The sequence below is a fragment of the Dendronephthya gigantea genome, unplaced genomic scaffold (assembly GCF_004324835.1).
Source record: "Dendronephthya gigantea isolate DGI-Jeju-01 unplaced genomic scaffold, DenGig_1.0 000051F, whole genome shotgun sequence".
Classification (NCBI taxonomy): Eukaryota; Metazoa; Cnidaria; class Anthozoa; order Malacalcyonacea; family Nephtheidae; genus Dendronephthya; species Dendronephthya gigantea.
Genome location: NW_021163061.1, coordinates 217,346 through 233,243, shown reverse-complemented (window position 1 = coordinate 233,243; position 15,898 = coordinate 217,346). Strand labels below are relative to the sequence as shown.

At 38.0% G+C, this 15,898-nt stretch overlaps 2 protein-coding genes across 29 annotated transcripts in view; both read right to left on the bottom strand.

Moving 5' to 3' along the window:
- Window positions 1-1,048: 1,048 nt before the first annotated feature.
- LOC114528740 (probable ATP-dependent RNA helicase DDX43) overlaps window positions 1,049-15,898 on the bottom strand; it is a 192,429-nt gene continuing 177,579 nt past the window's right edge. For 25 of the 28 annotated variants that reach the window (XM_028550439.1, XM_028550436.1, XM_028550430.1 and 22 more), the window contains 24 exons: window positions 14,826-14,959; window positions 10,642-10,787; window positions 9,268-9,682; window positions 8,728-8,783; window positions 8,468-8,600; window positions 8,060-8,158; window positions 7,866-7,947; window positions 7,159-7,262; window positions 6,876-6,931; window positions 6,479-6,532; window positions 6,322-6,386; window positions 5,780-5,890; window positions 5,560-5,633; window positions 5,402-5,469; window positions 4,976-5,076; window positions 4,694-4,781; window positions 4,558-4,617; window positions 3,573-3,640; window positions 3,396-3,467; window positions 2,696-2,803; window positions 2,296-2,370; window positions 2,075-2,162; window positions 1,743-1,833; window positions 1,049-1,587 (listed from right to left, as the gene is read on the bottom strand). In XM_028550439.1, the coding sequence (XP_028406240.1) occupies window positions 1,427-1,587; window positions 1,743-1,833; window positions 2,075-2,162; window positions 2,296-2,370; window positions 2,696-2,803; window positions 3,396-3,467; window positions 3,573-3,640; window positions 4,558-4,617; window positions 4,694-4,781; window positions 4,976-5,076; window positions 5,402-5,469; window positions 5,560-5,633; window positions 5,780-5,890; window positions 6,322-6,386; window positions 6,479-6,532; window positions 6,876-6,931; window positions 7,159-7,262; window positions 7,866-7,947; window positions 8,060-8,158; window positions 8,468-8,600; window positions 8,728-8,783; window positions 9,268-9,670 (2,217 nt within the window). In that variant the 5' untranslated portion in view covers window positions 9,671-9,682; window positions 10,642-10,787; window positions 14,826-14,959 and the 3' untranslated portion in view covers window positions 1,049-1,426. Of the gene's footprint in view, window positions 1,588-1,742; window positions 1,834-2,074; window positions 2,163-2,295; window positions 2,371-2,695; window positions 2,804-3,395; window positions 3,468-3,572; window positions 3,641-4,557; window positions 4,618-4,693; window positions 4,782-4,975; window positions 5,077-5,401; window positions 5,470-5,559; window positions 5,634-5,779; window positions 5,891-6,321; window positions 6,387-6,478; window positions 6,533-6,875; window positions 6,932-7,158; window positions 7,263-7,865; window positions 7,948-8,059; window positions 8,159-8,467; window positions 8,601-8,727; window positions 8,784-9,267; window positions 9,683-10,641; window positions 10,788-14,825; window positions 14,960-15,286; window positions 15,433-15,898 lie in introns of all 28 variants that reach the window. The other 3 variants (XM_028550453.1, XM_028550452.1, XM_028550451.1) reach the window with 1 other exon arrangement.
- On the bottom strand, window positions 11,668-12,792 carry LOC114528744. Its single transcript, XM_028550456.1, has 2 exons — window positions 12,463-12,792; window positions 11,668-12,378 (listed from the first exon to the last, which is right to left on the bottom strand). The coding sequence occupies exons 1-2, from the start codon at window positions 12,785-12,787 to the stop codon at window positions 11,933-11,935; spliced, it is 771 nt and encodes a 256-aa protein (XP_028406257.1). The 5' UTR covers window positions 12,788-12,792; the 3' UTR covers window positions 11,668-11,932.

The window sequence follows — 15,898 nt, the reverse complement described above, 5'->3', positions numbered from 1 at the left end:
TCATAATAAGCTTGCCTTTCGTTGAATCTCGGGTAAGCGGAATTATGTAATCATAATTTTCATATCTTCCCCAGCTCTTGAAATATTTTCACACGAAGTAATGAGATGTCCGCCATCTTGGTTGAATTTTTAATCCATAAATACTGTTTTGGGTTACGCCACAATAAGGGTTAAAAGTACAATAGAATTAGCGGTTTAATCAGATATTGCTTGGTAGATGTTTTGCTTGGAGATTTTGAAAATGATTTGTGGTTAAGTAAAGAAAACTCATTGCGTTATCCCAAAATAACAAACATCTTTACAAAAATCCAAGATGGCGGACACTTTTTCGGTCAAAATATTTGCACGAGTAAACTGTAAACATGATATGAAAAAAGGTTAAAAGAATATCATATATAATTTTAAAATTCTTTCAAGAAATACGATATTTCCTTAAATACTTCGTAAACACACATTTTTCTTGAATGTCGGTTGCATATAAGTATCCCAACATTTTCTAATCCATGCAGAGTCAAGCTCGTTTGCGATTAAGATTAGAATTTGTAATATAGAATAGCGATTTGATATTTGGGAATCTTTATGGAACTGCAGCCAAGAAAGACGGTTATATCCAGACGTTCATATAGCTTTTAGGATTGTTTAAATCTACTTTAGTTTTGTAGTGTAAATTGTGGTAGCACAGTTCGTTTGGTGTATATAGTTCAGAGGCACAATATAACGTAACTTCATTATATTATCTTTATCGAGCATTACGTTGTATTTTGCGGGCAATTTCAATGGAAAATTTTGTCGCGCGCAGAAGCCAGGCGAATTTTCGTCGAATCCGAAACAAGTTTCCATTTGGCCAACTGTATTATACTCGATGCTTTAGGCACAGACAGTATTTTTGACCCATTCGGGGGACAAAAATATTCAAATTGAGCGGATCTATCTGATATGTTATGGTTGTGAATGCCAACGATATCAAGGAATCTGTGTACACAAGTTATTGATCAATCGAACTTGTTCACCCCCCCCCTTACACACTGATACGAATATGCGCCCGCTCCCCCCTGATGATAACGTAGAATATTTATTCATGAAGCTCGCAGATGCATGAACAATAATATTTCTTAGAATTCTGACTGAACACTTCGGAATAGATACAGACGATTTTGGCGCGCTTTAATATTTTGTATCTAATATTTGGTAGCCTTCACTCCTTGCGTAAAAGCTGCCTAAAATTCCCTGTTTTAAACTTTTCATGTCAGTTAGTCTTCGAGTTAACAAAACGCATGTCCTTTAAACACATATACATATATAATACCTAGGTACAACCCTATGCAACCCTAGGTACACCTCTCTGTACCAATATTCAATATATTATGCAATCAAAAATACCGTGTTTCTCACTCGTTGAGTACATATCACAAGATATCCACACATATCACCACATATCAAAAGACATTCCTCCACCGCGACCACGGCGTGACCCACCACGTCCCCCGCGTCCTCTATTACCACCACGTGACCCTCGAGATCCCCCACCTTGAGGACATTCTCGCGAGAAGTGGCCGTGTTCACCACACTTGAAGCAGCCATCACCCCCTGAAAAAAAATATCATCACTATATAGACGTGTAGGAAGCGAGAGGACTGTTACGAGTTTCGCGAAAACGAAGCCAGTCCGATTTTCTCCCGCCAAAAACTAATCAAAAAACATTTTCTTACTTTTATATTTAATAGTTTAGTTATTCAACATACCTCCGCCATTCCGGCGGTCCCCACGCTCGGCATTCCGTTCCCGCCAGGCTTGATAACGTTCGGCCATGCTTCGTAACTCTTCGCTGACTTCCTGTGTATGGAATATAGAAAAAGCATAGAAAAAGTCCTATCTGATAGTTACAACTGAAATTATAATCCTCCAGCCTTCGTTCAAGCAAAATTGCTTCAGTTTAATACAAAACCTAGTGTTTGCATTTCAGTGGAGAATTAGAAAAAATATTTTCACGTTTATCACCAGTTATCGCTCCAGTTATAATACAGCTCAGCAGCTGAGCCATGCGTATTACGAGTAAGAATGACGTCATCATTACCTGATTCGCCTCTTCTAAGATATCGATTAAATTTTGGGCTTGTTTCCAGTCTTCACGCGTGATGAAACTCAAAGACGACCCCTTCGACCTGCAGTAAAAAAATTTAACGTCAGTTTCCCATGTTGAATCAAATCACGTTAAAGTTGTAGCATGTGGCCACTAAAAAGCCGATAACTTGCCAACAAGTACAACCAAATAAAAAACACTGAAGACAAACCTACCCAGCTCGGCCTGTCCGCCCAATTCTGTGAACATAATCCTCGATAGCTCTGGGAAAATCGTAGTTAATCACATGCCTGTAGAGATACAGTAAAAAGATATTACATAAAGTACTTCATGAATACAAATGCTCACGATATTAGTGTCATTTTCAAAGAAATATACAGAGTGTCTTTAAAGATACTGACGAAACCAAAATTACCACGATTTTTATGCAGAATATGTTGAACCTAATAATTTATTTAATTGGACCGTGTAAAAAGACGTTTAGAGAGATAAATCCTGAGTAATTCCTCTTTCTTCCCATGCAAAAATCGTTCCACATTAAATACAACATGTTGCAGTTCGACTTTCAGAGACACCAGAACAAACTCGCATGAAAACGTGAAAATATTAACTTACGTAACGCCTTTAATATCGAGTCCTCTGGAGGCCACATCGGTCGCAATTAGTACACGAACCCGCCCAGTTTTGAAGTCATCCAAGGCTTGCTCGCGATCACATTGTTCTCTGAAAAAAACACAACAATTTCAAATATTTTAAGCTCAGAAACCAATCTAGGAGGTCCAACTAGTTTTGCAGGAGCTGCGATGAAAGTTTAGTTAGAAAGGACGCCTGGCAATGGGTCAATAAAAGTATGGGCATTGTTGGGTAATGCACCTCACCAGCAGTATTTTACTCTGTCTTTCACCAAACGATTTTACTGGTTAAAAAGCAACAATCTCTGGCGAATGGTTGTCACAGCTCTGTCACACATTTGGTCACTTATCAATTTGGTCAGAAGCTTCCCCCTCTATCCCTCACACCAAGAAGCTTCCCCCTCCATCCCTCCCCTCACCCCCGAAGCTTCCCCTCTAACCCTCACACCAAGAAGCTTCCCCCTCCATCCCTTCCCCACCCCAGAAGCTTCTCCCTCTATCCCTCACACCAAGAAGCTTCCCCCCTCAACCCAGAAGTTTCCCCCTCCATTCCTCCCCCTAAACCAGAAGCTTCCCTCTCCATTCCTTCCCCCAACCCAGAAGCTTCCCTCTCTACCCGCCCCCTCAACCCAGAAGCTCTCAATTCAAACCGGTAATCGTTCTTGGATGAATGTGAAAATTACCTGTCGCCATGAATGCACTGGATACCAGCCGAAACATATTTCAACATGAAATCACTCGCCACGTCGTCAGCCCTGTAGTCAGATATAATTTCTTTTTTGGACATCGACTTTCGAACGCGGGCTACCGCTGCTGATATATATATACATATGGAGATCACTGGACTAAAGATCACTTACGTCAGTTTACGTCCTACGAATATCAAAACTTTGTCTTCAGGTCCCATTGAATTTATAAAGTCCAAAGTCTGAAAAATAAAACAACCCCGTTAACAGTTTAGGTTTCCTCCTGTAGTAACACTGGATCAATAAGAGATGATCCTTAGTGGATCTCTAGGAAGAACAGTTTAGAACTGATAGAGCTATCCAGTATAAATAAAATTAGTTTAGTTTAGGTTTCCTCCTGTAGTAACACTGGATCAATAAGAGATAATTCTTACTGGACCTCTAGGAAGAACAGTTTAGAACTGATAGAGCTATCCAGTATAAATAAAGTTAGTTTAGTTTAGTTTTCCTCCTGTAGTAACACTGGATCAATAAGAGATGATCCTTACTGGATCTCTAGGAAGAACAGTTTAGAACTGATAGAGCTATCCAGTATAAATAAAATTAGTTTAGTTTAGGTTTCCTCCTGTAGTAACACTGGATCAATAAGAGATAATTCTTACTGGACCTCTAGGAAGAACAGTTTAGAACTGATAGAGCTATCCAGTTAAATAAAGTTAGTTTAGTTTAGTTTTCCTCCTGTAGTAACACTGGATCAATAAGAGATGATTCTTACTGGACCTCTAGGAAGAACAGTTTAGAACTGATAGAGCTATCCAGTATAAATAAAGTTAGTTTAGTTTAGGTTTCCTCCTGTAGTAACACTGGATCAATAAGAGATAATTCTTACTGGACCTCTAGGAAGAACAGTTTAGAACTGATAGAGCTATCCAGTATAAATAAAGTTAGTTTAGTTTAGTTTTCCTCCTGTAGTAACACTGGATCAATAAGAGATGATTCTTACTGGACCTCTAGGAAGAACAGTTTAGAACTGATAGAGCTATCCAGTATAAATAAAGTTAGTTTAGTTTAGGTTTCCTCCTGTGGCGAAAGCCTTTCGAGGGAAGTTTTTTCGACTATTTCAGGCAGTTAAAATATATTTGTCATTGCAAAAACTTACTCGTTCTTTCTTCGCCTCTCCGTCCATGATTTCGACTATTTGGGTCACGGTATGACAAGCCTAGAAATTTACAAAGCAACCAAACTCTTAACCTCCAAAAATCCCAACAAAGATCGCAAACTCCTGTTGTACTTACGGCTAGGTCTAAGGATCCCACGTTGACCTGCACGGGATTTTCAACATACTGACTCGCCATTCTTCGTACGGCCGATGGCCACGTTGCACTAACGGAACGTGGAAAAACGGAACACGGATTACGGACTGTTCATAGACACAAGCAAAAAAATACTATGTGATTTCTTTGTGAGTATTCTACGACACAGTCTTTCGCTTGAACGACATAATGTACGACATAATCTTTTGCTTGAACCACAAGGAATTCAATCATCGGGGCGGAATGAATATAAAAACAGCAAACCTTGTCATCACCGTTTGACGATCCGGTCGGATATCGATTAAAATCTTCCTAATTTCTGGTTCAAAACCCATGTCTAACATTCTGTCTGCCTCGTCAAGGACCTAAAAGTTTGTAAAATGAAGGAATACAGTGTGTTTGTGGTGGGGTAAATTTCGGAGGGAAGGTGGGGGGTGAGAGTGGTGGAAAGTTGGGGGGGTGAAGGTAGGGGAAGGAGGGGGGTGAAGGTGGTGGAAAGTTGGGGGGTGAGGGTAGGGAAGGAGGGGGGGTGAGGGTGGTGGAAAGGAGGGGGAGGTGAGGGTGAGTGAAGTACGAGACGGGTGCAGATTTCATGTCGAATCAGAATTCTGAATTTGACCGCAGGGACTTTGAGTACACGATTAAGCCTGAATAGTCGCATCTTTTTGGGAGAGCAGAGAGTTGACTCACCAAATACGTGACAGATTTCACTTGAAGAATCTCGTTCATAATTAAGTCGTTCAATCTACCAGGAGTTCCTGAATACAAGAAAAATTGCTCAGAAATTTCACGGGGAAATTACTTCTTGTGTGTTTGAAAAGCTAAAGAAAAGCATCCACTACACTTACCAATAACAATCTCCACACCACTTTTTACTGTATCGATCTGAGCACGCCTGTCTGAACCACCGTAAACGCAAACACTATGAAATCAAAATATAACACATATTGTCTAGCATTCTCAAATACATTATGATTTTTGGCACTTCACTCGATGTAGGTAACTTGTCCCAGTCTTTCCCGCCATTTTGCATCACTCGGAAACCGTAATATAGTATTATAACTGTACCTTCGTATCCCTTTATAATGCAGTTTATTTACTTCAGTCTCAATCTGAAGAGCGAGTTCTCTTGTTGGTGATAAAACCAGAACATTTGGACCATCAGGTGTGGCTGGTGTTCTGGGAGAAAAACAGTTTTTAGATGAGATTCGTAAATTTCATACAAAACAAAATTTGCCGCCATTTTTGGACCTCAGATCCAGTGTTCTGATTGGCTACAAGGTCACTGATCTGCATACATTCCATAAAAAAAATTGCCGCCATTTTTGTACCCCAGATCCAGTGTTCTGATTGGCCACAAGGTCATTGATCTACATACATTTCATACAAACAAAATTTGCCGCCAATTTTGAAACTCAGTGTTCTGATTGGCTAGATAGTCCGCCACGTTCAATTCTCAACCTTACACCGTGACCGATACAAGTTTATCCCGAATTAATTGACTAAAGTCTTTGTTTAAGTTCATTCACGTACGATTTGGCAAATGAAAAGTTCGACGTCTGAAACGAGCCTCAATTATTCAAAAATTCAGCAATGAATACTTCTCATACCTTTCTTGCCCAGCGATGTGAATCAACGCTGGCAACAAAAACGCCAGAGTTTTGCCAGTGCCGGTCTAAAAAGATGTTGAGAGACTGAATATTTCTTAAATCGACGACAACAAACTTTCATTACAAAATGGCGGCAACACTGAGAATTTTTGTGTACCTGAGCAATGCCAATGAGGTTTAAGCCTGACAGCAAAACTGACCATGACTGACACTAAAATGATATAAAAAATCTGATAAATCATTCACAATTCCGGTGATGAAAATTCAAAACAAATTATGAATGATTTTATACTCGAGAAAACATCCGACAAATTCACAAATCAACCTTGTGTTTTCATGGCTTTGTTGGCAAAATTTTTCGGCAATTTTATTAAAATAGTGTAATAATATTTTGTCAAAATAGTGTATAAATATTAAAATATTAATGTTATCATATTATTACACTTTATGTTAACAAAATTCGTGAAACATTTCTCGCGTTCAAATTATCAGGCAAATTTGAGTTATTATGGTTATCCCGTTAATCTGACGTTAATCTGAATCCCGCTACAAACCTGAATCGGAGTTGGTTTAACAAATCCAACACGTTTCAATTCATTGAGTATAACGGCTGAAAACATGAACAAAACATGCGTTATTGGATTAAGTAGCTTCTGAAAAACTTTTAAGAGATGTAAATTAGTGAGGGTAAGTTTCGTAGTTGCAAATTCACATCTCTCAAAAGTAGGATTGTATTGCAAGTTGCATAAAACAGTTGCACCGTGTAGCAGGGCCGTAACTCAAAAATTGAAGTTGAGGAAAATATTAAATACTGTTTTTACTAACATGTTTACTCACGATAATTTTTAAACGCCTCGTCAAATGTCGTGACTGGCTTCGGAATGTCTCGGTTCTGAACGTCATCACCGACATTTTGAACAGAGATATTGTTGCTTTCTTTCCTATAAAACACGTTTCCAAACACAGCGTTAAAAATCTAAAAAAACTTGTCCATAAAGCAAAATGGCGGTCTCAAAGTATGTTTGTCCAGTTTCACATATTGCGGTCAATGACACACTAAAGACAGTGAACTCTATATCTCTAAAGATGCGAGCGTGCGTCAATGACTGCAATGCATAAAACTGGACTCACAAAGTTCTAGATTACTATGGTTGCACAAAAATTTTGGACCGTGGGGCAAATTTCTCTTTAGGGGTCCCAATTCCACAGCAAAAAGTCACAAAAAATGGTAGTTCATGCGACTTGGGGGGTGGTAAGGGGGTTTAAGGAGATACTCCCCAAGAAATTTTTGAAACTTAGAGAACAGGTTTGATTTTCCTTGTTTTTGGGAATATAATATACTGCATTATAATATACTGCATTACGCTATTTATAAAACCCCCAAACTCATTTTCTTTTCATTTGGAAAGAGGACAATAGATTTCCAACAGTAATGTAACTCTATTCCTGTAGCATTTTGTGGCCGGCAAAGCGGAAGCCAAAGAGCAATTGTCCTTCCCCCCAACCTTCGGAACCCCAGTCCATAAATAACTGTATACTGGTACCTAAAGATTTCCACTTCCTCTTTGGACCTTCTCCTGACTGATTCACTCTCTTTATAAAATACTTTTTTGATGACAGGTAAACCTTAAATAAAAACTTTAAAAGTCATTAAAAAGGTATAGGCAAGAAGCTATATATCTAAAAAATATGTGGCTTACAATCTGTTGTACTTCTATACAGCAAGCAGCTACAATACCTTCCCATTTCTTCGCTTGATTTGCCACCCTGTTTGCGCGTAGCTCTGCCCAATCAATTCTGGGAACCAAAGGGGTTTCACCTGCTTTCAGACTTGTTTCTGCAAATATGCAAAAAATCTCTATTAAAAAGATAGACATTTATTAGAGAGATGTCTGTATTAGAGAGGTGTCTGTATGAGAAAGATATTTGTATTAGAGAGACCGCTGTATTATAGAGAGATGTCTGTATTAGAGAGATGTTTGTATGAGAAACGTCTGTATTAGAGAAATTTCTGTATTAGAGAGATGTTTGTATTAGAGAGATGTCTGTATTACAGAGAGATGTTTGTATTAGAGAGATGTCTGTATTAGAAAGATGCCTGTATTAGCGAGATGCCTGTATTAGAGAGATGTGATATATAAACTACCTTCCATTTTATTTGTCACTAAATCTTGTGGAGATATTATTTCATCAATCATCTCTCTGGCCTTTGCCTGACAGTCTCGACTCCCTGAGATCTCAATTGGTGTGTGGATGGCATCAGCTTCATCTTTCAATATCTTGAAATAGAAGAGAGTAAGTTTCAGGCCTTCAACACAAGTCATGCATGCACTTGGTTGATTACAAACTTTCCCTGAACCTAGGACTACAATCTTTACAAGAAAGGAGTCATTTCTTCAGACTAACCTTAATCCATGCTCCAGATGTATTCTGAATATTCTTAATGCTCTGCCCACCTCTCCCTATAGCATTGTACAACAGTAAGTGTCAAGTAAGTGCCTGTACTCTCCCACTGCCGAGGGGTGTGGGTCTATGGGAGGCAAAGGAGCATAAAAACATATGGTACAAGGCAATTAACTAAGAGAAACAATTTTCTAAATAAGCCTAATAGCTAAATACTTAAAGGTCAAATGAGAGGATATTACAACAATAAGTCATTCTCAAGGTATTTAGATCTTTATCAGAAGTTTGACAATTTCAGACAATTGCTTGATTATTGGAATCAAATATCAGATCATTTGAAGAAATCTTGAGCTATCTTGAAGTTAAAAAATTTAGTCACAGTATGCAAAATCATAGCTAGCAATCATATCATTGCATTGACCTATATAAATCCAATGTTTAAAACACATTTTCATCAACGTATTAAAGACCGATATGGTACAATATTTAAATCTACACCCAGACTAACTGAATTGATATGTTATACCGTGCGCCATGGCTTACCAATAATCTTGCCAACATCCCGACTAGAAACCTCGATCCTCAACGAATCGCCATCATCCTGACTGCCACCAAATACCCCACCATTACGATCTCGGGATCCGAACCCTCTGGAGGGCGGTGGGCGCTCTTCTCTGGCGGGGGACGATGAATCAAACCCCCGCCTAGGCCTCCTAGGCAAAGCGTTATCAAAATCCGAATTACCCCTCCAATTACCTGAGCCATCATTTGATCCCCAGCTGTTCGTAGCACGCGAAGATCGCCCGCGACCGAAACGTTTCTCAGGAGCTGAAAATCCGGAATTGTGAGAGTTTGTACTAGATTCAGAACTATGGTCAGTCCATTTCATGGGTTTGGAAACGCCGGAGCTAATCTCCAAATCCCAATCTTCACCGGAGTCGCTCATGGTCGAATTTTGCTTTGTGTAAAGACGAAACAAACGTTTAACGACGAACAAAAAGCAAAGAAAACCCCAAAATATTCACTTTTTACAACTTGACATTTTATACAGAAAACGTGTTATGGCGAATGCGCTAAATGGTATCGATGCTTTGAATGAAAGATACTGCTTATAGTATGTCGTGGGCTCAGGTTGATGTGAATGTAAATGAACGTCATCGACAACTTACGATGCCCAACGTGATGCATTTTGGCCTAAATTTAGGCCTTCTATTTATACTCCGCTAAATCATTGTTGCCATGAGTTAGAGAGGTGTTTGGAATGAGATGCCTGTATTAGAAAGACACGTTTGTATTAGAGAGAAATGTTGGCATTAGAGAGATGTCTGTATTAGAGAGATGTCTGTATTAGAGAGATGTCTGTATTAGAGAGATGTTTGTATTAGAGAGATGTCTGTATTAGAGAGATGTCTGTATTAGAGAGATGTTTGTATTAGAGAGATGTCTGTATTAGAGAGATGTCTGTATTAGAGAGATGTCATTATTAGAGAGATGTTTGTATTTGAGAGATGTCTGTATTAGAGAGATGTCTTTATTAGAGAGATGTCTGTATTAGAGAGATGTTTGTATTAGAGAGATGTTTGTATTAGAGAGATGTTTGTATTAGAGAGATGTTTGTATTAGAGAGATGTCTGTATTAGAGAGATGTCTGTATTAGAGAGATGTTTGTATTAGAGAGATGTTTGTATTAGAGAGATGTCTGTATTAGAGTTGTGTCTGTATTAGAGGGATGTCTGTATTAGAGATTTTAATTATCTGTATTAGAGAGATGTGAATGTGAATAACAATATTTACCATGTGTAAAATCACAGTTATTCAGATTTCAGAAGGAATGAAAGAGTTGTACATCATCAGTTTAGTTAGCTCTCACCAGAATAATTGAACGAATGAATGAATAAACGAATGCAGTAAATATACCTGAGTTACACGAGCTGTTGATATCACATTTGTTTATCTCTTCACACGCACTTGCAATAATTCACATCATTAGCAGAGGATGAATCTTAACCATTCCTGACTTGACGAATTTTGCAGTTGAAAATATGTTCATATCAGAGAGATGTCTGTATTGAAGAGGTGCATGTATTAAGACAAGTTTACATTTGCAATCGCTGCTGCCATCTTCTTCTTTTGATAGATGTAAACGAATAGAGTTAGTTATGATTATTCAGAAAAGAGCACATATACATAACTATTCGCTTGTTCAACATCAACCAAAGACGAAATCGCACCGAAATCGCAAGAAAAATAGGACTTGTAAAAGGACCTTAAAAGAGGTGTTTGTAAATAATGTAGTGAAATGCCTCACTCAATACCCTATAAACCAGCGCTGCCCTTATGGATATTTTCTTTTTAATTTTTCCAAACAGTCGTGCTTTATGGTGATAACAGAAAATCTAATGTCCGTGGTAAGGGAGGGGAGATGATATCAGTGCCTCTTCATACAAAATTTTAACCATCTCTGCAGATGCACTTGGTACTAAGATTTAGTGCTGTCTCTCCGAGAGGATTCAATTATGTTAATGGCATCTGGGTACAAGGCTGCCCTTGACCTACTATATAATTTAAATGGGCCCTCCATAAAAGCAGAAAAACTATTTACCCAAGGCTGGGACTTTAAAAACATGAGTTGTTCTTGGACTACTTTCTGAGAGGGGCAGAGGACACCTGTTGTTGATGAAACCCTTGATAGAAGTTGTTCTAGGGTGGATATATCCCCCTACCCTGTTGGCCTAGGCTTCCAGGCTGTAACTTTGAAATCAACTGGAAGGGTTTCCCAGGGACACTGTATTTACAAAGTTGAATATCTTTCTAACACAGAAACATGATTATCTTTATTATGTTAAGAAGCTGATCATTTATTACAAGAACACAGAAAGTTTTCACTATATTATATCATATGAAATAGGATTCATACACTTTTAAATGTCATTAAAAGCTTATTGTCCATGTTGGCAAATGTCAAAAAAACATCATTATTTAAATTATTTAAATATAAGTTACACTTGTCTCTCTTACAACAGAAACAGGAACACTTTAATGGGACGTAATTCAGCAAAGTCTCACAAATTATCTAAACCATGCTGCATCTATTGTTTGCTTTAGTTAACTCAAGGTTGCACTATTTAAGACAAGTATTTACTGTGTTTTATGCAGAAAATGTTTGTTCATACTAAATCTCATTAAAGGTAAGTGATGCTTCTGTCTCTTACAACAACAACAGGACCCTTGGGATGGGATACCAGTTCGGGAGTGAATTCAAGGAAGAAATTTTCATCTTTACATAAGAAAGTAAGAGTCTCCAGCTCCCCGCCCCTTCAGGGTAGCACAGAATGAAATAGGAATGCTTTTCTCTAACCGTCGTTAAAACCAATATTTTAAAAATTTCGTAGTGAAATGCCACGCTGCATACCTTATGATCTTCTGGGACTTTTATTGTTGTCTTCAGATTTCCTTCTTTGCTGTATATTTGAACCGTATGATTGTCTGTTGGTATCATGATTTCATTCTGCTGGGAAATGCCCAATGAATATGCCTCCCTCGAGTCACGTTTAAACTTGTATTTCAATTGACACGTCTTGTCACAAACATACACATGAGGGTCTTCCTCTTGGATGATGATAATATCATCGTCATTGCATATCCCGATCTTAACTACAAACGTACCGAGAAAACCCAATGTATGATTTGCTTTTACATTGTAATTCTCGTCCAATATCGTCAACATGAATACTTCACCTGAACGTGTTCTCACCACGTAAACATTGTTATTCATATCAACAGCAAGCGGCACTAAAATATCACCTGCAAATTCAGGTATTTTAACCCATTTGATTTTTCCTGTCTCATGGATAATCATAATGTCGTCATTAGACCCAGTAACAGGGAGAGTAAGAACATCCCCCTGACTGTTCACAGCAGATAAGTAGGGTTTTATTTCTTCATCAAGGAACTGTTCGTAGAGAGAATGAGGCAATTCCTTTCCCATAGACTTTCTTGTTGAAATTTCCTTCCAATTTCTTATTGGGTGAAAACTACGATCCGGAAGTTCAATCGTTGGCATGCAGCCGGACACTTCAAATGAACACTTATTACTGAATTTCCAAACATATTGAAACAACACATAGTTGATTAACATAACCGACTTCACGTTCCCCACTCGTTGGGTTTTATTCAACAACGATTTGACCCCACCGTTCAAATACACCGAAAATATCTCTTGAATGGCTGGTAAGTTATGAAGCTTCTTCAAAAACGACAAACACCCAATGATTGCGGTCTCAGGACTATCGAGATGTTCCAGCATTTCTGAAACTATTCGTAACTTCGCGGCAAAAATTCGATCTCCGATACTAAATGCCTCATTCCTGAAAGTAGTGGTTGCTGTCTTGCGCGCATCTTTGAATCTTTCCTTCGCAGTTTCAAACTCTCTGTCCGAGTTGATTTTAAGCTTTTCCATGGCGCGAGGAAGCTCTATTCCTTGGTTTAAGATACCAGACTCAATAACGCTCGAAGGTTCACCTGGTTCGTCCTGAGTTTCGTTCGTTTTCTGCTCGGGATTTGATTTATCAAGAGAAGCACTGAGTAACACAACTCCTTCTTGAAGGAAATCGTAACTGGCGAGTAACGTTGATCTAGAAAGGCCATCGATTTTAGACTTGATATCATTTAACTCGCGTACGACAATCTTACGAATTTCTGCATCGGTTACATCGCCGTCTTTAAATTTGTCTGCCGTCGAGTCTCTGACCTTATTCCATAATAAACCAACTGTTGAACTGAGAATACTTGTCACAATTGAAGACATACCGAGTTTTTTTTTACTCCAAGCGATGCTGAACTTTGACTAAACACAAGACAATATGTCAAAGCAGATTCATTCTTGCGTTGAATTCCTCACAATCTTGTGGTATGTTCATCCTGTAATTTTACCATATGGAAATTTGCAGGCGAGAATCCCGCTAAGTTTCTTCAACTACAATATGTTAGTGCGGGCTTTTTGTACAAATATTCCTGTCACTTCATTCACAGAGTTTCTTACGATCATCTTAACACAATATTCTTTTCCATGATATCGAACTGGGATCAGAGAAAAGTGTATTTGAACGAGATCTAAGTATCTTTGCTAATACTTGCAAAAATTCAAAGTGTTTTTATCCTATAAAGAACGTGGCGGGGATCCTGATGATTTGTGTCATTTTCTTTCTTTGAGAAGTCTCCAGCCTAGTTCCCACGGTTTAAAATATTGCTCATTTTAATACAGCTATCAATCAAATTTTAAAGCAAAGTAAATCAGGTGCAGACTGTTGCTGACACAAGGCTTGACGTTCCCACTTGAAGAGTGAAAATCAAACTTTTCTATGATTATGAGTGGAACAATAATCACATATTTAAGAAAAATGATAGATTAAAGAATGAATTCAACGCTTATTGTCTACTTGTTAGATAGTAAATTCATTCCAATATGGAGGCGTTTGTCATGTCCAAAAAAGTTAGTGTACAGGAAACCCAAGCAAAACAATGAAAATGTTTCGAAAAACGCATCAAGTTTTACCCATTGAACTGAAAAGAACTTTCTTTTGAGTTCACTGGTTTTACCTCAAGTAAGTCAAGTTATTCTTATTAGATTCACGAGATACTCTAAACAATTTAAGGTGGAGAATACTAACGCTCTTTCCACCTCTTTGGCGAAGTCTTTTTTCTTAATTACTCACTGAACACGAACGAATGTTTACGTCTCGTAAATAACTATTATGAAATCTGACCTTAGCCAGATTGAAATGAATGAATAGTTACAAAAGCTTTGTCTATAAGGACCCTTATTTGAAAATTCGTAACTTATCAACACGATCACATCGATCAAAAGACGAAAATCTCAACGGAGATGTCCGCAACCATGATAATGAAGACGAGAATGATGATTGATGTTCAGGGGTGTTGATGTATAATTATAGATAAGTTGGTATGATTAAATATGATAATCTTGTGCTTCAATAGATACCAATTGACAATCATGGGCAATGATGGAAGCGATGTAGAGTAATGAGGTAATGACTATTCATAATAATGACGGTGGTCATGAGATCACTCTTATTTCATACCTGAGTCTGTAGTGAGGTCTCGACTGGGTCCAGTGTTCCTGGATTGTCTCAATCTTCTCTTTGTTTGTCAATAGCAACGCTGGTTTTATCACGGACCCAATGACAATATCTACCATGCGTAAAATCACAGTTATCTACAAGAAATGAAAGAGTTGCACATCATCAGTTGAGTTAGCTCTCACCAGAATAATTGCTTATCAAAACCTTGCGAGTAAACTCGTGTTATACCAGAACTTGGATAAAATAATTACAATACAACATTCGCTCTTCAAAATCAAAATCCCGCATGTCGACAGACAAGCATCAGATGTAATCTAACAAAATTTAAGTGTGTGTAGTTTGTGAAGTTTTTCTCTGCAGAGAGTTTCGACTGTCTCTTGAGGTTGTTAACTCAGCCAAGAGTTTGAGCTCGGCTCAAATGAACGAACGAATGAATGAATAAACGAATGCAGTAAATATACCTGAGTTAAACGAGCTGTTGATATCACTATTGTTTATCTCTTCACACGCACTTGCAATAATTCACATCATTAGCAGAGGATAAATCTTATCCATTCCTGACTTGACGAATTGTGCAGATGAAAATATGTTCATATCAGAGAGATGTCTGTATTGAAGAGGTGCACGTATTAAGACACGTTTACATTTGCAAATTGTTGCTGCCATCTTCTTCTTTTGATAGATGTAAACGAGTAGATTTAGTTATGGTTGTTCAGATAAGAACACCTATACATCATTACATCATAACTATTCCCTCGTTCACATCAATCAAAAGACGAAAATCGCACCAAAATTCGGATGGTAATTGGAGTTGTAAACGTTTCTTCAGAGAACATTGCTTCAGAGAGGTGTTTGTAAATAATGTATTGAAATGCTACGCTCAATAAACTATGAACCCGCCACTTATGGATACTTGCTGCTGAATTTCCAAACAATCGTGTTTTTTTCAGGAAAGTTCACTTGAAAGAGATGCCGCACATATCTTTGTTATTGGAAACAAAAATCATTGTTTATTTGATTCATATCGAGAATCATTGGCATTGAATTTAAATCTTATCTCACATGAGATAAAA

Bases quoted from the DNA above. Each gene is read 5' to 3' on its own strand.
- LOC114528744 (XM_028550456.1), bottom strand. From the start codon at position 12,787: ATGCCAACGATTGAACTTCCGGATCGTAGTTTTCACCCAATAAGAAAT. The intron at 12,379-12,462 runs GTGAAGTATTCA...GTACGTTTGTAG, and splicing joins CGTGGTGAGAACACGTTCAG to TTAAGATCGGGATATGCAAT.